This window comes from Apodemus sylvaticus, chromosome 19, assembly GCF_947179515.1.
Source record: "Apodemus sylvaticus chromosome 19, mApoSyl1.1, whole genome shotgun sequence".
NCBI lineage: Eukaryota > Metazoa > Chordata > Mammalia > Rodentia > Muridae > Apodemus > Apodemus sylvaticus.
In genome coordinates, this window is record NC_067490.1 from 1,529,384 (window position 1) to 1,547,660 (window position 18,277).

The 18,277-nt window shown below is 51.6% G+C and overlaps 2 protein-coding genes across 2 annotated transcripts; both read right to left on the reverse strand.

The window, feature by feature from the left end:
• Window positions 1-2,246: 2,246 nt before the first annotated feature.
• Window positions 2,247-12,149, reverse strand: Ppp1r18 (protein phosphatase 1 regulatory subunit 18). The gene is made up of 4 exons (XM_052162964.1): window positions 11,989-12,149; window positions 9,387-10,978; window positions 3,903-4,113; window positions 2,247-3,051 (listed from the first exon to the last, which is right to left on the reverse strand). Exons 2-4 carry the CDS (start codon window positions 10,971-10,973, stop codon window positions 3,032-3,034), a joined length of 1,818 nt encoding a protein of 605 aa, XP_052018924.1. The 5' UTR covers window positions 10,974-10,978; window positions 11,989-12,149; the 3' UTR covers window positions 2,247-3,031.
• Window positions 12,150-12,815: 666 nt separating this feature from the next.
• Nrm (nurim) lies at window positions 12,816-16,356 on the reverse strand. The gene is made up of 4 exons (XM_052162965.1): window positions 16,068-16,356; window positions 14,677-14,873; window positions 13,880-14,056; window positions 12,816-13,664 (listed from the first exon to the last, which is right to left on the reverse strand). Exons 1-4 carry the CDS (start codon window positions 16,198-16,200, stop codon window positions 13,383-13,385), a joined length of 789 nt encoding a protein of 262 aa, XP_052018925.1. The 5' UTR covers window positions 16,201-16,356; the 3' UTR covers window positions 12,816-13,382.
• Window positions 16,357-18,277: the final 1,921 nt, after the last annotated feature.

Genomic DNA, 18,277 nt, shown 5'->3' on the forward strand with positions numbered 1-18,277 from the left:
GAAGGATAGTAACAGATACGAACTCAGTCCTCAGAGCTTCAGGAAGTGGACAGGTATGGATGTCACAGGTTTTAGAAGTGTGTGACTGACCACCTGACCAATGACAGAACTTGAATTCTGGAATAATTGATGGGTTTTGTTTCCTTCTCTGCCTCCTTCTCTGTTTCCTTCTCAGCCTGTGGCTGGAGAGAAGATGAGAGGCAGTTATTTTAGGATCCACTCCCTGGTCAGATGCAAGCTCTCTGAATAAAGTGTAACTCAGATATTCTTGTCTCTGCTGTTGGTATTTCTGTTGACGACAGACGGTATAAGTCATATCCACTCAGGTCCAGGAATCTGAGTGGACAGAATGGCACATGCTTGAAGTCATTCCTAGTTGGGTAATTGATGCCAAACAATCCCAAGCAAGAGATCCCAAAGGGGGCTGGAGAGGTGGCTCAGTGGCTCAGTGGGTAAGAGCACTGTCTGCTCTTCCAGAGGTCCTGAGTTCAAATCCCAGCAACCACACGGTGGCTCACAACCATCTGTAATGGGTTCCAATGTCCTCTTCTGGTTTGTCTGACAAACAACCAGTTTGTGAGTGGCAGTATACTCACATTCATAAAAAATAAATAAATTGCCAGGCAGTGGTAGCACACACCTTTAATCCCAGCACTTGGGAGGCAGAGGCAGGTGGATTTCTGAGTTTGAGGCCAACCTGGTCTACAGAGTGAGTTCCAGGACAGCCAGGGCTACACAGAGAAACTCTGTCTCAGACAAAAAACAAACAAACAAAAAAACAAATAAATCTCAAGAGAAAAAGGATCACACACACACACACATATATATATATATGTATATATGTATACACACACACACACACATTTGTTGAGGCAGAATTCTTCTGTACAACCCTGGCTGTCCTGGAACTCACTCTGTAGACCAGGCTGGCCTTAACTCAGTGATCTGCCTTTCTCTGCTTCCTCAGTGCTGGGATTCAATGATGTGTTTGGTGAATGAATGTGTTACTCACATGTCTGTGTATCGTGTGCCTGCTGCCCAGGGAGGTAAAAGAAATGCCTGGTTTCTTGGACTAGGAGTCAGAGGCTGTGAGCTGCTGTATGCATGCTGGGAGCAGACTCTGGGCCTCAGCAAGAACAAGTGCTCTTAACTGCTGAGCCATCTCTTCAGCCCCTGTACTGTCTTTTAAAAAGACTTTTTGTTTTAAGATTTATTTACTTATTTGTTTATTATATTTAAGAACACTGTAATTGTCTTCAGACACACCAGAAGAGGGCACCAATCTCATTATGAATGGTTGTGAGCCACCATGTGGTTGCTGGGATTTGAACTCAGAACCTTTGGAAGAGTAGTCAGTGCTCTTAACTGCTGAGCCATCTCTCCAACCCCAAGACTTCTTTAAAAAAAATAAAAAAGCCGGATGTGGTGGTGTAAATTTTTAATTCCTGCACTTGGAAATCATAGGCAGAAAAATCTCCCTGTGAGTCCTGAGCCATCCTGCCCACACAGTAAGTTGCAAGCTGTCCAGGATCACACATTAAGACATACTTTCAGCGGGGCAGTGGTGGCGCACGCCTGTAATCCCAGCACTTGGGAGGCAGAGGCGAGCAGATCTCTGAGTTTGAGGCCAGCCTGGTCTACAGAGTGAGTTCCAGGACAGCCAGGGCTACACAGAGACACCCTGTCTCGAAAAAGGAAAAAACAAACAAACAAAAAAGACATACTTTCAGCCATAAAGAAACAAACAAACAAATAAATATTGGTGGTGGGTGATGGGAAGCTGGAAGCAGGCGGTTAGGGAGGGGCTAGAGAGATGGCTCAGCGGTTAAGAGCACGGCTGTTCTTCTAGAGGAGCCAGGTTTGATTCCCAGCACCCAGAGGGCAGTTCACAACCATGTGTACTCATGTCCCAGGGGATCTGATGCCTTCTTCAAAGCCTCCAGGGACACCAGGAACACAGGTGGTGCACAGACATACATACAGCCAAAATACTCATAAAATGAAAATAATGGAGAATTTAAAAAGAAAGAGGAGGCACTGAAGAGATGGCTCCGTGGTTAAGAGCATTGTCTGCTCTTGCATAGGTCCTGAGTTCAAACCCCACCAACTTCATGGTGGCTCACAACTATCTGCGATGGAATCCGATGCTCTCTCTTCTGGGGTGTCTGAAGATAGCTATAGTGTGTTCATATACATGAAATAAACAAAATCTTTTTCAAAAGAAACAAAGAAAGGCAGCAAGAGAGTTGAAAAGAGCTCCACTTTATTATGGAAAGTTACAAAAATGAAACAAATCTGGCAGCTGACAAAGCAGAATAGAGAGAAGCGAAACACCTCCTTTGCGCCCCCCCACTACAAGTCAATATGAACCACGTGGAGGAACAGAATTAAATAACTTTCATGGGGTTCAGGGTTAGGCTCCCCAGTCTTCCCTCTTGGGGGAAACCGAGGCACAGTAATACTGAGCAAAGTTGAAGAAGGCTACACACCTTCCTGAGTCACTCTCAGTGAAACAAAGGGAAGGTGGTGGATCCCAAAGCGCTCCGTGGGTGGGTGTGGCTTGTAAACCTGGGACTTTGCAGGTGGGACTGGGAGCTAATGGGTTTGTAAACCAGGCTGTGATCAAGAGAAGGAAGCAAGGAAGCTGTAAACAAAGGGGCAGTGACCTACAAAAAGGGTGTTTGTGGGCGGATCCCGGGGGCGTGGCTGGGAGTTAAGGAAGGCTGTGGGGCTGGAGGTGCTCCATCTCAATTCCAGATAAGTTCTGAGTTCCAACCCAGGACTTGATGCTCACTCTTAGTGCACCAAGGATGCCCCACCCACAGGGAACCTTGGGTTAGTGGTAAATTTAGGCTACTGGCTCTGCCCCAGAAACTGTATGGGGGGGGGGGGGGGGGAAAGAGTCGGAATACGCGCAACGCCCTTCCCTGCCAGGCAGGCTCATTGCCAGGTCTGTCGGCTCTGATTCATCCAGACTCCAGAATCTTCAGGTACAGGAAAGAGGGAGGTATATGCCCAAACTAGAAGATGGTCACCGCCGGCAGGACTCATCTGCAGGAAAAGAGGTGATCAAGCCAGAGAAGTGGAGAGGGCCTCCCCGTGCATCCCAGACGGAAGAGTGGCTGGTGTAAGATAAGTCTTTGTAACATGTTGGATGCCTGCCTGTCACCAGGAACAGTAGTCATCACAGTTAACTGGATTCTGTGCTAGGCATCGTGTTTTAATTTCACAGCCATCTCAGCAAAGGTGAAGTAATTTAATATTTAGTTATGATCCAAGGTGTTTTACAAAAGCTACTCAGGTCTTCCAACAACTTCGGGAGGTAATTACTATTATCGATTTTTGTGGTGCTGGGATTAAAGCAGAGCACACAACCTTTTTTGTTTGTTCGTTTCAGATATGGTCTCAATCTGCATAGTCCAGGGTGTCCTGGAACTCACTGTGTAGACCAGGCAGATCTACACTGAGTCACCATTCTCGGCTCAAGGCAACAGCAATGTTATCACTGAGCTACACACCCCGAGGCCCAGTGAAGACTGGGGGCGCCGGTCGGCGGTAGAGCACTCGCCTAGCATGCTCAAAGCCTTGCTTGGATCTGATCCTAGAGTGCAAGACTGCATGCCCCACATAAGATAAATGGAAACCGAGCTCAGATTGATTCAGGATCACACAGACAAGCTGGAATTCAGACTTCACGCCGTCCCGACCCAACACGGATATTTTTTAACCAGATTAGAGTTCTGGAGAATGAGCGAGCCCTGGTTTTGAAATCCAGAGACCCCATGTGTACTTGGTTTTCAGGAATCCGCAGATAAAGCGAGTTTAGGCCAAGCTCCTTCAAAGTACCACCATGCCATAGACAGCAGGGGGCGCCCTCCCCCAACCACGCCGCAGCCGCTTACCCACGATTAGGGCCTTGGTGTGCAGCCCGCCCTGGAGCCCAGGCTGCAGAAGCAACTCCTCCTCTTCCTCCTCCTCCTCCTCGTCGTCAGGCTGGGTCGCTAAGGGGGGAATGAGGGCTTCAGGCTCCGGGCCTAGATCCTCCAGTACCGAGCTCTCGGAAGGGTATTGGTATGTGGTCTCCAGGGCTGTCTCACTAAAGGAGATCTTGAGCTGAGAGTACGAAGTGAGAGGAGAGGGGGGACGTTCATTACTAAGGGACCCCAGAGAGGGCAGAGAGAACAGAGACAAGAGGAGAGGGGCTGGCCTTAGGCACCCCGCAGACCTGCCCTTCCATCCATAAGGGGCTTTGGCTTTCCCTTACATCTTGATTCTTTCTTCTAATGGCATCATTCAAAACAACACTCTAGGGGCTGGAAAAATGGTTCAGTGGTTAAGAGCACTCGCTGCTCTTGCAGAGGACCTGAGTTCAGTTTTCAGCCCTCAACCTTCTGTAACTGTAGTTCCGGGAAACATGACCTGACGGCCCCTGCAGGCTCCAGGCATACATGTAGTGCATATGTATACAAACCACTCAATGGTGAGAGTGTTTGCAGCCAGGCCTCTCTGGAACCACTGACCTTCACAGGGTGTTATGTCAGGTGTCTCTCCGAACTCCACCCCATTAACACAAAAAGCAAAAACAAAACAAAATAAAAAAACCCAAAGAGCCGGGCAGTGGTGGCGCACACCTGTAATCCCAGCACTTGGGAGGCAGAGGCAGGCAGATTTCTGAGTTTGAGGCCAGCCCAGTCTACAGAGTGAGTTCCAGGACAGCCAGGGCTATACAGAGAAACCCTGTCTTGAAAAAACCAAATCCAAAAAAAACAAAAAAACAAAAACAAAGAGCCAGGTGTCGTGTCTCACACCACCAATTTAATTTCAGCATTCAAGAGATGAGGCAGGAGGATTACACCAAGTTCCAGGCCAGCCTTCCATGTACATCAAACTCTGTGTAAAAAAAAGAAAGGTGTTGGGGGCTGGAGAGATGGTTCAGAGGGTTAGGAGTGCTGGCTGCTCTTCCAGGGAACCTGGGTTCCTTTCTCAGCACTCACAATGTCAGCTCACAACTGCCTGTAACGCCAGTTCCAAAGGCTCAGTTGCTCTCACACAGATGTACACACACAGGGAAAACACCAATGCATATGAAATAAATATATGAAAAGGACTGGAAAGATTGATCAGCAGTTAAGAGCACCAACTGCTCTTCCAGAGGTCCTGAGTTCAATTCCCAACAACCACATGGTGGCTCACAAACATCTGTAATGAGATCTGATGCCCTCTTCTGGTGTGTCTGAAGAGAGCAATGGTGTACTCGTGTATATATAAAATAAGTAAATAAATCTTTAAAATTAATGAAAAGTTGACATTTAGATGGAGGCAGGTAGCCAGTCTGAGGCCAAACTGATCTACATGGATCCCTGTCTTTAAAAATAAGCACACACACACACCCACACACACACACCCATACACATACTAAAAAAAGAGACTTTGCCATGGCAAGAACTAGGTACCTGGGTAAGTAAGGCAGAAGTAGGGTCTCTTTCCTTCACTGCTATGAGGCAGAGGTATTAAAAAAACAAACAACCCTGAAGTGAGATGGGCATCCCAGACTCAGGAATGGATAAGACGAGACAGAAAGGTTTAGAGGAGTCAAGGGAAGCTCAACATGCAGGCGAGTCCCTGGAATATGTAACTGGCGAACTGGCAGGGATAGAGAGCGAACCCCGGGCAAACACTGGGTAGACATGTAGAGCAGGCCACAAGGTACTCACACAAAACAGGCCAGAGAGAGCCTGAAATCGTCCCCAAAACAGGTTGTCTTCAGTGTCCTTCCCCTTTGCCCTCCTAAGGAGTTCCGGGACACAGTGGTATTAACGCTGCAATCCCAAGAGCTTAGGAAGACAAACAGAAGGGAATTCCAGGTGACCTGTCCAGGGCATCTGTGGCCCAGCGTCCCAGAGCCTCCATGTGACCTCTAGCATAGCTCAAGTGGCTGGAATGAGAGAGATGGGATAACTTGGCCCCGAAGGAAATCAGGGTACCCAAGACTGTATGTGTCACTCCTTGGGTTCAAATCCTGCAGTGGCTGCTGCTGCTTCTGCTGCTTCTGCTGCTTCTGCTGCTTCTGCTGCTTCTGCTGCTTCTGCTGCTCCTCCTCCTCCTCCTCCATCTTCTCTCGCCCTTGCCCCCCTCCTCCTTTTTCTAAGGCAGTGTTTCTCTTTGTAGAGCCCTAGCTTCCTGGATCTGGCTAGGCAGACCAGGTTGGCCTCTGCCTCCGGATGCTAGCACTAAAGGCATATGCCACCACCAGCACTACCAATGGTTTATTTCATCTCACTTTGAACAAAATCCAAAGCCTAACCAAATGCAACAGGGTGATTTGCTTCTGCCTCCAGGCCTCTGTGCTGACAGCTCCCTCTGCCAGGAAGGGACCTCCAGAGCATCCTGTTCAGAAGCTGCCACAGCTGCACCCTGTTCTGTGCCCTGATCTATCTTGGGGGAGTCTATAGGTAAGACCTCCTCACACAAAATGCCAGTGTGCTCAAGTCCCTTATATAAAATAGTACTGCATACAACTTACACTGGTCCTCCATATACCTTCAAGATTATTATTACTATTATTTTTATTATTATTATAGATTTTTGGTGTTTTGCTTGTGCCTAACTGCACCATGTACATGCAGTGCCTAAGAAGGCCAGAAGAGGGCATCAGATACCCTGAAACTGGGGTGGAGGATTCCAAGCCACTAAGCAGGTGCTAGGAACTGAGCTCAGGTTCCCTCCAAGAGCAGTGAGTGCTCTTAATGGGTGCACCATCTCTCTCTAGTTCTGTTTTATTTCTGAGACTAAAGGACTAAGCAGACCAGGCTGGCCTTGAACCTGACGTCCATAGATGGAATTACAAGTCCAAGCCACTAGCCTGGAGGGCCTTGGATATTTTTGACCTGTGCCTGGTTGAAACCAAGAATAACCCTTGGTGCAGAAGGCTGAGTTGTCCCGACTATTCATATACACAGTTGCCACACTTCATAAGATCAGGGTCTGTCTGGACACCAGCTAAGGTCCCCACAGAGACCCAAGCCTACGGAAAAGGCCGATAGAAGAGAGGGATGGCCACCAGATGGCTCAAACCACAGATGTGGAAAGGGACCCTTACTGGTTCAGTTGTTGACAGATTTAGTAAATTTCTAGCTCATTCTCCTTTCTTCTTAAGCTCCCTTCTCCAGCCTCTGCAGTTCATCATCCGTTCTCTGAAGAAATTAATTTTATCCACTCGGTCTAGTTCAGTGTCTACTTATGAGCCCCCCTTTTGTTTCACCAACCCCCCCCCTTCTGACTGGGCTTCTTAGGAATGCATAACCCGAATTAGGGGGGGCAGCGAGGGAAGTGACTCACTAGATCCTCTCATCAGCTATATAAGGTCACCAGGGGCCGGGGAAGGAGGGGCAGGTCTCCAGACAGAGAGGATGTTGGGGAAGAGGACAAGCTACAGCTCCTCTCTCCCCTCTTCAGAACTGGGGTGTGTCTCTCATGATGTCAGGTATAAGTTTGATAAAAGTAGCCAGAAAAGGAACTGTTTAGGAAAGGTGAGGGGTGGTGGTAATGGTTGGGACAGAGCCAGGGCAAGGCACAGAAATCCTTGCAGAGGCTGTACAGACAGACCTGAGAGGGGCCGGTGTGGACTTAGAGAGGGTGAGGAAGAGGTAGATGGTCAGGTCTAGGGAACTGTGCAGCCTCCTCCCCACCCCCACCCTCGTGTAGCCGCTTCCTGATTCTCTCACCACATCCTGAGCACAGTTCTTTTGGGGCCTGGGCCCAGTGTTCCCACTCAGTACCACCAGCCTTCCGGGCCCCCGCCCCAGGCTTCCTGTTTGGAAGGTCTGCTTCCGCCCCTCCTACTGGATGACCTAGGTATGGTCACAGGTCCTGCTCTGCACTGGGCTTCCCTGGCTTCCCCAGATGGTCCCTAGGTACGAGCCACAAAGCCTTGTGCCTCTCTCTGCTCATTTTCCAAAGTCGCAAGCCAGCCTCGGTAGGAAGTGACTTTTCTGAACACCTCACCCTAAGAGAATTTCCTGTCCTCTGTCCTTTCTATCCGCCCAGTTCTGAGAAGAGAGAGCCAATAGTAGCCGGGCAGAGGCAGGGGAAGAAAAGTTCAAGAATACTATAGATAATGAAACTGGATACTTTGTACATGAATTAAAAACAACCAAAAGATGGCCTGGGAGGAACCAAATGACTCCAAAGCTTAGCCCTGATCTTTAGTCTTCATGGCCACTATTGACAGTGAGCACACACACACACACACACACACACACACACACACACGAACAAGTTTATATGAAAGAAGGGTGAAACAGGCTTGCCAGCCCCTGGAAGATGTGTGTTGTGTGGAGGACCTTCTGGTCTGAGGCATCTGACTGTAGCACTGTCTGTCCCCAGAGATTTTTCACTTATGAAAACTATTGGTACATATTAGGAAGGCGTTGGGCCATAGCCAAGGGGAGTTGTTACCCTGTCCAGTGCTTCCTTGCATGTCTGCATTTCAGTCTAACCTCTGACCCTCTGCCGGCCTCAGCTCCACCCCGCCCCCAGCTTCACAGTGCCTGGACCAGTCATAGCTCTCAGTTCAGTGCAAATGAACTTCTCTCTTTTTCTACCCCAGGGGAGGGAGAGGCCAGGGTAGCAGGAACAGAGGGGAAAAACCAGAGGCTGAGCCAGTTCTGTCGGGGGAGGGGAAGCCAGGGAGGAAAGATGGGGGAGGGGACTGGGATATTTTGGAAGAGAAGGCTTTTCTTGTCCCCACAGAGAAGGAAGTACTGTCCAGCATTTGCCCAGTTGGGGGGAGGAGGGAGGCAACCCTGAGGTCACCCACTTCAAATGGCCTCTTTTTGTGGGGAGTGGTGACTGACTTGGGGGTTTAAACTCCTTCCTTCAGCCATCTCTGTTCCATCACACCACACCACCCCCACCTCTGTTCTGGGATGTCCTCCTTTAGTTATGACCCCTCTTACTTGGGGCTGAGACCTTCATTCCAACTTCCCTGAACTTCTTCCAAATTCTCTGTCCTGCCCTCCCAGATTCCTGTTATTTTCACACACCTTCACAGGTGGTTATCTCTTCTCTCTTACCAGAAGGGTTTAACTGGGTCAAAAAACCCAAAGGAAGGAAAGGAGAGGGGACTGAGAGAGTGGGGAAAGGACAAACAAGGCTGGACACACCCTGAAAACGACACACCCCAACACAGCAGTTGAGTGCTGAACAGAATTCTTGGGGATCCAAATGAATGGCAAAGGAAGGCTACCCGGAGGAAGGGTGTGTGCAGGGGGAGGAAGGGAGTTGGCAGGAATAAAAAGAATAGAAGACAAGAACAGACGCATATAAAAAAGCCATCCAGTCAGAACTAGAGACTTTTACCCAGTCAGGCATGGTAGCTCTCTTACCTGTTTGTGATGTCTTTCAGGGGACCCCTTGACAAGGCAGCTGCGGCTGAGACGGAGGTAGCCCCCCAGCACCAAGATCTCCTCTGCAGTTGGGTACCGCTTCTTCCCAGATCCAGACCCTGCAGCATCAGCCGTGGCAGGGTTGACTGGAGGGGCTGGGCTGGCAGGGGGTGCACACCTCCGTGGGTTGACAGTGAAGGTGTGTCCACTGCGGCGGGGGGCCCCCACCCCCGGTCCTGGTTTCACCCCATAGAACAGCCGGCTCATGAGGGGATCCCCAGAGGGTTGGGGGGCAGTTGGGGCCGAGGGTGGGGGAGACAGAGGGCCTGATGTTGGGGGCCGGTGTTCTGCCGCTTCCTCTTCCTGCTGTCTGGTGCCTTCCGTCCCAGAGTGCTCTGGTAGGAGGGGGGAGGGCCCAGAGCAGAGGTTCTGCTGGGCTCTCAGAGGCCTGCTCCGAGCCCCCGCCTCCTCAGCCTCCTCCTCAGCCTCCACACTAGAAGGTCCCGGGTGCTTCTCTGAAGATGCTGGAGGATCTGGCTTCTGAGTTTGTGTATCTGTGTCCCAGGGCGTCCGGTCTTGAGCCTTCCCAGAGTTTAGGGTCCGTTTCCAGCCTTCAGTGGGCCTCTGCTCGGCAGTCTCCACTTCTCTGGAGCTGGTTTCTTGAATCTCCTTTGTCACTGGAGACTGGTCTAGGACAATCCCTGAACTCAGTTTCTCTTCCTCTCTCCCACACTCTTCCAAGTAGCCTTTTCTCTCTTCACTTGACTTTAGCCTCCACTCTGTGGCCTCCAGCTGTATCGAGTTCTGTTTCTGGGGTTCTCTTGGGTCAAGATTCCATTTATGGGCCTCTGTCGGGCTGGCCTTTTGGTCACCAGGTTCCCCAGGGCTCAGTCTGCTTTCCGATACCTCTTTTCTCTTGGGACTGTGATCTCCAGAACCTACTAATCTCAGACTGTCCTCTGGAGTTTCTCCAGGGCTCAGCCTCCATTTCTGAGCCTCTGCTGGTCTGGAACTCAGGTCTCTGGCCTCTGCTGGGCTCTGCCTCCAGTCTCGAGTCTCCAAAGACCTCAAACTTGACTCTTGGGCTCCCCCTATCACCAGCCTCCTATCTCTGGCCTCCCTAGGACTTAGCCTCTCTTCTCTCAACTCTCTTCCCTTAGGGCTCTGATCTCTTAAATTACCAGGACTTGATCTCCGTTCTAGAGACTCCAGAGGCCCAGCCTTCCTATCACCAAGCACCTCATTTCGCTGCTGCTGCTGCTGCTGCTGCTGCTGCTGCTGCTGCTGCTGCTGCTGCCGCTGCCGCTCCTGTTGAATGAATCTGTTCTGATGTACTGGCCCAATAGCCTCCAAAAGGACAGCAGATTCATCTGGGTCTGGAGGTCCAGCCTCTGAATTCCCAGGCACAGGATTCCCCTCTCCAGGAGGCAGGCCCAACTTGGCTCTGCGTCGTTCCAGGATTCCCCGCTTCCAGGCTGGCATCTGGGACAAGCGATCCCGTTCTGCTTTCTCACGGCCACGAACTGCTGCCTCCTCCTGCCTCCGCCGGGCTAGCAACTGTAGCTTCCAATCTGGGATAGCGGTCATGGTCACTGGAAGTGAAGAAGAGAGTATTGGGGGACAGGAACAGGAAGGGTAAGCTTCAGAGAAGCCCGGAGACTGAGAATGGGGGTGGGGGGAGGAAGTGATGCGGGAAGGGACTAAGAAGGGCAGAGGGGAACAGTGGAATCAAGAGTAAAGATAGAGGAAGGCCGTGAGAGGAAGGACGGCAAAACAGTCAGGAACTGAAAAAGTGACGAGAAAAGCTGGGTGCCAAGTTGGGGGTGGGGATAATGGGAGAGGAAGAGTCGAGATTCCGGGCAGAGGCAGAGGCAGAGGCAGATTGGGATTTGTGGGCACCAGACCGTCCCTAAGATATGAGAAAGGGAAGCGAGGAAATGCAGGAGAGAGCGAGGAGCTGGAGGAGCCAGAGGGGCCGGGGCTGAGAAGTGAGCGGATTCAGTCGAGACTGCCTCCCCGGTACTTAGTGGAGATAAATGGGAAGAACAGGGAACCAGCCGGCGAGGGGCGAGGAGGTCGGACAGAATGTGAGAGGGTGAGGACAGATGTAGAGGGCAGAGGTCCAGGGGAGAAGGGGCGACCGGGAAACAGGCAAGGGCGCCGGCGCCTCTTCGCTCGGGGCCCCCGCAGCTCCCGGCTGCCTTCCCGGCTGCGCTCGGCCCCGCCCCTCAGTCCGGCCCCTACCCAACTGCTTATCCCGCCCCCAAGGCGGGTCAGGGGAAATACCCTCCTAGGGACTTTTGGTACCCGAGCAAGTGTGCAACCTATGCATTCCCAGAACCCTGGCGTCCACCCGCGTCCAGTCCCTATAATCTCGCCGGTCTCCCCGCCAGATACGCTCCAGAACACGGGCGCGACAAGGACCTACATCACGCCTCTGCTGTCCCCCCCAACCAAGGACCGGACTCTCAGGGGACCTTGACCCAGATGGCCGTGCACCAGAGGGTTCCCTGAACGGACAATCTATGCACAAAGGCACTCCAGGGGAGATCTGGAGCCAGGAGGCACTTCCCTTAAAGTGGGAGCCCCACAGTCAACTTACACGCCTCGGGGTCCCTAGGAGGAGGTGCAAGTGGAGCCAGGCGTCGGGAGAGAGGAAGAGGAGGAGAGAGGCGAAGGGAGATCCGGAGGGAGGGAGGGAAACAGAGGAGGAGGGAAGAGGGAGCCTAGGAGGAGGGACGGAGACGCAGACAGGGGGCCAGGCGGGGGCGGCGACCGCTTTGTCTACGGACAATGGGGCGAAGCAAGGGGGCGCAGGGAGGAGCCCGGCGAAGGGCGGGGCTTCGCTGCCCTCCTTCCCGCGTGGGACCCTGGTGGGACTTCTCTCCTGCTGTGGCACTCCCCTCGCCCTCCGTTGTCCGTCTCCTGGGACCTTCACCCACTTCCTTCCGTGCAGCCCTGAAGAAGCAGGGTGTCCAGACCCACTTCTCCAGCTGGCCGACCCGGGGCGGCGGCCTGTGACTCAGGCCCCCTGAGGGACTTGGGGAGGAAGCGGCAGCTGCTTGGAGTCGGACCCGCCCTTCCCATCGCTCGCCGCTCCTCCCCACGCTTTTTCTGTCCCTGGCCAGTCTTTGTTACCGTGGCAGAGAAGGCGGCTGCCAGGCCCTGGGGTCTGAGGCAAATGGCTTTGGGAGTTCGTTCTCTTCCCAGAATTATTCAGTCTCCCACGGGTTCCCTGATCTATACGCGGAGAAACTGTAATATTTGGAGGGAACAGGACTGGACGACTTGGAGATGGGGCGGGTCCATGGGGTGTGGCCCCAGCCTAGCGTTCGTCCTAGAGTGCTCGGCTGTCGCCTCAAAAACTAGGTCTCATCTTCCTTCCCACAATTGGTTCTGCGGCTTGAGAGTCATGGACAGACAACTGGATAGCATATGTGTAAAATTTTAATTTTTCTGCAACGCATATCCTTTGGGAAAGCAGGGAGCCCCGAGTCAACCCGAGTTAAAATCGGGAGACATCGCTGTAGGAGATGCACCTCAGAGCTGTAGGGAAGGAACTAAGGAAGTGGAGAAACTAAGGCAGGAGTGGGGAAAAAGCACAGCCGCAGTACAAAGGAGCCACTCCCTACAAAGTTTCAGATAGGCCCTGGCATAGCTCCTTGACGTGAGTGGAACCGTGGAAGGGAATCCCTGAGGTGCAGAGCCAGGAGAGAGAGTGCTCAAGGCTGACCCCATGTGTGTGACTCTAAGAGAAAAGGAGACCCAGGAGTTTTGTGACCATTCTTGGAGGATGAGAAGTGGACCCTGAAGGTCAGTGGTGGAAACTCTGAATTTAGAGTCCAGGATCAGGATCCTGGAACTGAGTTCTCAAGCAGGAGAGGGGTCAGCCTTCAGAACATGACTTCCGACCTCTGGTCTGAAGCAAACGCAGCCTGGATGCGAAGGGATTTGATTCTGAGGTGGAAAGGAAATACGGGGCTTAGAACTAGGGCCTCACTCTGCCTCCCCATCCTGGGGTCTGGAGAGAAGCTGGAGTTTTCTTTGTAGTTGAGACCGAAGGTAGCGGAGATCTTGCTGGTCAAGCCCGTGAGCCAAGCCCAGGTAGAGGGTAAAGAGAAGAGCTAGGAGGAGGCGGTCAGGGCCCAAGGTGGGGACCACCCACAGCACTGTCAGCAGCTCCACACACACTGGGTGTCGAAGATGGGAAAAGAGTCTTAGAGCCCTCGGGGACTTCAGAGACAGAGGCTCGCCCAGTCCCAGAACATGGTAATAAACCTGGAAGAGAGAACATCATGGAAATCAAAGTCAAGCCCTCTGAGAGTCTCCTCTGTCCTCTTCCCAGCATCACCTTCAAGCCCAGGAGACCTACAGTAACTGGCCTTTGAAGGCAAGCTGGAGGACCACGAGGGACTACAACGCCAAGAGAAGAGTACAGGAGGGAGGGAGAGACTTGCAGACACAGGTCTCAGGTAGGGGTGTAGGATTCGTACCTGCTTGAGGCCCATCAGTTCAGCATAATCAAAGACCAGGAGGATGCTGAAGATGAGAAGCCAGGAAACAACGTGGAGCACAAAGCAGAGGAGAGGCACCCAGGTGGCCCATGGTTCAGCCCGGGCCTCCCACAACACCGGGCCTCTGGGCGTGGTCTCCCAGTACCGCATCACCAGCTGCGGAAAAGAGGAGACTGGGCATACCAGTGGTCTCCCTTGCCCCACAATAACCTATGACTCTTTCAGCCAGGTGTAAACAGTAACTATACCATGTGGAGGGTTCTGGGTGGGGTACCAAGGACATGAAGATGACCTATCCCTACACAGGATTTTTTTTTGAAGACTGGATGGGATGGTGGATAATCACTAAACTAGCCTATGCCAAACATCCAATGAGAAGACCAATTAGAAGACAAGTATATTGTAAGGTCTATTGAGGTTGTAGGATAAGAACTGGGAAGGAATTCATATCTGAAGCAATAAAGCATGAACAATGTTGCAAGGGTGAGACTCTTTGTTTTTGCTTTGTTTTTTTTCGAGACAGGGTTTCTCTGTGTAGCCCTGGCTGTCCTGGAACTCACTCTGTAGACCAGGCTGGCCTTGAACTCAGAAATCCGCCTGCCTCTGTCTCCCAAGTGCTGGGATTACAGGCAAGTGCCCCCACTGCCCCGGCTAGGGTGAGACTCTTAGAGTGCTGCGGAATGTCAGCTATATACAGCTTTGCTGATAGTGTATGCCCAGGAGGGATGGAGGCTGAGTTCTGCATGTTCCGTTCCTCCAGTGGCCAGGCCTCATACCTGCAAGGCCAGGGCGGTGCATGCTACGTAGAGCGACCTCTGTAGGACGCCAAAGTACCGGGATGTCCACGCCTTCACTGCATCGGTCGCCATGAGGCTGTGCTGTACCACAAACAGTAGCAGAAGACACAGATCCCAAGCCAAGGAGGCAAGAATGCTTCTGTCCTGCAGGGCAGCCAACCACCCGTAGCGGGCATCTGAGGGAGTCAGGAAGGAAGGGGACAAAAGGCCAGTTAAGATGGCTAGGACATTCCCCTACCCACATCTTTTGGAGCCCTATGCCACACCCCTGATGCTTTCAAGATCTCATCCTGGGCATTCCCAGTTTGCTCTCCTGTTCCTTCAGTCTTCCATCTTCCCTAGGCCTCCTGTGGAAGAAGGTTCTTAGGAGAATACAGGTAGGGTCACCTTTAAAACCAAGATGGGAGGGCTGGGGAGATGGCTCAATCCATGTAGTGTTTGTTGTGTAAGCCTGAGGACCTCAATTCAAGCCCCAGCACCCCTACAAAAAGCCCGTCATGGTGGTCTGTGTCTGTAATTTTAGTGCTGGGAAGGCAGGGACGGAAGATTCTCCAGAGACTCTGGCTTGGTGGTTAACGCTTGCTGTGAGGACCCGGCTTGGCTCTCAGTATCCACTCAGCAGCTCACAACTATCTATAACCCGATTGCCAGAGGATCCATCTAACCTCGTTGATATGCCTCCTCGGGTCTCTGTAAAAAACTGTCCCAAGAATATGTGGGAGGCAGAGGCATGTGGGCCTCTGAGTTCCAAGCCTGGGGATATATAGTAATATCCTGTCAAAAAAAAAAGTGACTGGCTCCTGAGAAAAAGACACCCAAGGTTGTCCTTCAGCTGCACTTGCACACACAGGAGCACAAGCACACATTCGACATTGATTCATTCACACACAAGAAAGCAAGGAGGATGGGGAAGTCGTCTTTGGTGTGGTTTTCTTGTTTGCTTTTGTTTTTCCGAGACGGGGTCTCCCTACATACATAGCTCTCACTCAATAGATCAGGCCTTGAAATCAGTAGTACTAGACCTTCAATCATGAGATCCTCTTGCCTCTGCCCGTCCAGTAGTAGGGTTAAAGGTGTGAGCTACCACAGCTCGCTGTCCTCGGTTTTCTAGCGTTTCCTCCTTTTTACCTTTCCCCGGTTCTCCCCACAAAATCCTACCGCAAACCCCCGCCCATACTCTGTCAGTCTTCACTCCCAGCTTTCCGCACAGAACTAATCTTGGAGTTTCTGATTTAGCCTCTGCTTGGAGCCAGCGGCGCCTCCAAGCTTTGGCGGTTTCCCTGTCATTTGTTTCACACATGCCCCGCCCTCGCCACGCTGCTTCGGCTCCTCCTCTCTGCTTCAGCTCGCCCTGGATCCCAGCGGCTCACCGGGACCGCCAGACTCCGGGATCCCTCCAAGCAGCGGCCTCAGGGAGGTGAAGCGCACGAACTCCACTCCGGTGCCAAAGGCCAGGATGAAGGAGGCGAGGGCCGCAGGAACCAGCAGCAGCGCGGGGGCCATGGCGAGCAGCGCCGAGCCTACCGAGGAGGCGGGCTCAGGGTTCCCGCGACTGCTGGCCCTGCCCAGGTCCCGCCCCCTTGGGGGTGCTGGCCGCAAAGGCGGGGACTGAGAGCAGCGCGTCACAGCGCGGAGCTTGGAATCCCAGGCGTAGTCAGGCAGCGGGTCAGCAGCTATCTACGTGGGTCGAATCTCAGCGCGATCAGTGTTCTCGAGAAAAGTGAAGGCATACCCTCCCTTGCGTGGAAACATAAAGAACATCCTGTTTTTTAAGATAACCACTCATTCTCCAGCCTCAGTCTCTGGTGTGCTGGGGTTACAAACGGCGCCGCCGCGCCCAACATAGATTCTTGTATAGTGACCATTTTAGAGCTGGGTGTGGTGGCTCACGTCTGCAATTCCAGGACTCGGAAGGGTGAGGCAGGAGGATTTGAAGTTAGCTGGAACTGCATTTGGAGACCGGTTCTAGAAAAGCCATAAACAAATGAGAAAAGGTTGGGAAATGGTGGCATGCCTTTAATTCCAGCGGGCAGCAGAGGCAGGCAGATCCAAGCCAGCCTGGTCTGTATAGTGAGTTCTAGGGTAGCCAAGGCTACAACAGAGAAACCCTGTCTCTAAAACCAGAGTAGTGAAAGGCACAGTCACCATAGCTATTCAAGTACAGGGTCCTCAGAAGACATGAGTTGATTCTCCCAGATTACAAATGGAGCAAGGTCAGGGAGGCTGGTTGCTCCCAAGACATCTGGACCAAGTTCTCATGCATTGTATAGTACTTTCCCTCCCACCCTGCTCTCTACTTGGGAAATTTATACTGAGTGGGCTGCATCTGTGAATATGTTTTTTTGGTTTTTTTGGTTTTTTTTTTTTTGTTTGTTTGTTTTTTTTTTTGAGACAGGGTTTCTCTGTGTAGTCCTGGCTGTCCTGGATCACTCTGTAGACCAGGCTGACCTCGAACTCAGAAATCCACCTGCCTCTGCCTCCCAAGTGCTGGGATTACAGGTGTGCGTCACCACGCCTGGCTGTGAATATGTTTTAAGAAGCTCTCTGCATACTGTTCTATCCACATACATACATACATACATACACACACACACACACACATTTTGCCTTTATTTTATGTGCATTGATGTTTTGCCTATATGTAGGTAAGTGTGTCAGATCTTGGAGTGACAGTTGTGAGCTCCCAAATACCATGTGGGTGCTGGTATTTGAACCCAGATCCTCTGGAAAAACCCAGTGCCCTCAACCACTGAGCTATCACTCTAGCCCCCACTTCTATTTTTTTTTTTTTAAGATTTATTATATGTAAGTACACTGTAGCTGTCTTCAGACACTCCAGAAGAGAGCATCATATCTTTTTATAGATGGTTGTGAGCCACCTTGTGGGTGCTGGGACTTGAACTCAGGAACTTCAGAAGAGCAGTCAGTACTCTTAACCACTAAGCCGATGGCAGAATCTAGCCAGGGTGGTGGCACACGCCTTAATGGCAGAATCATGTAGCCCATGATGGTTTTGAACTTGCTGTTATGTATCTGAGAATAGTCTTGAGTGGATCCTCCTGCCTCAGCCTTCAAGTGCTGGGATTACAGCCTAGCACCACATCCTGTAGGAGCTGAGATCTCAGAAGAGCTTATAGGTAGGAAACAACTGACTGAGTTTTGTGGTTTCTCTGTAATCTGCTTCATCCTTAAGTCATAATTCAAGCCCTAAGGAGACAGATGCCCAAGGCTCACAGTCCATCCAGCCCAGCCTAATCAGGGTGCCCCACATCCCAGTGAGATTCCCTTATCTCAAAGAAAAACAAAGTGGCCTGAGGAAGGACATCCAAGGCTGACTTCTGGCCTCCACAGGCATCAAATTAACAAAGGTCTGGGACTACTGCTTAGGGGTTGAAGCCTTTGAGCAGCATTTCAGGAAGCCTTAGATTCAAACCCCAGCATCCCCCAAAAAGGAAAACCTTAAAGTTAAGCACATAGCTGCAGTGTGAACGAGTTGTAAAGCAATTGCCTGTCATGAGCATCATTTGTGCCAACCACCAATAGTTTTCAAAGCTTATACATAATTCACTGCAGGAAAGTA

Bases quoted from the DNA above. Each gene is read 5' to 3' on its own strand.
- Ppp1r18 (XM_052162964.1), bottom strand. From the start codon at position 10,973: ATGACCGCTATCCCAGATTGGAAGCTACAGTTGCTAGCCCGGCGGAGG. The intron at 4,114-9,386 runs GTAAGAGAGCTA...TCGTACTCTCAG, and splicing joins CTGAAAGACATCACAAACAG to CTCAAGATCTCCTTTAGTGA. The intron at 3,052-3,902 runs GTAAGCGGCTGC...CTTTTCCTGCAG, and splicing joins CACCAAGGCCCTAATCGTGG to ATGAGTCCTGCCGGCGGTGA.
- Nrm (XM_052162965.1), bottom strand. From the start codon at position 16,200: ATGGCCCCCGCGCTGCTGCTGGTTCCTGCGGCCCTCGCCTCCTTCATC. The intron at 14,874-16,067 runs GTGAGCCGCTGG...TGACTCCCTCAG, and splicing joins CCCGGAGTCTGGCGGTCCCG to ATGCCCGCTACGGGTGGTTG. The intron at 14,057-14,676 runs GTATGAGGCCTG...TCTTTTCCGCAG, and splicing joins GCACCGCCCTGGCCTTGCAG to CTGGTGATGCGGTACTGGGA.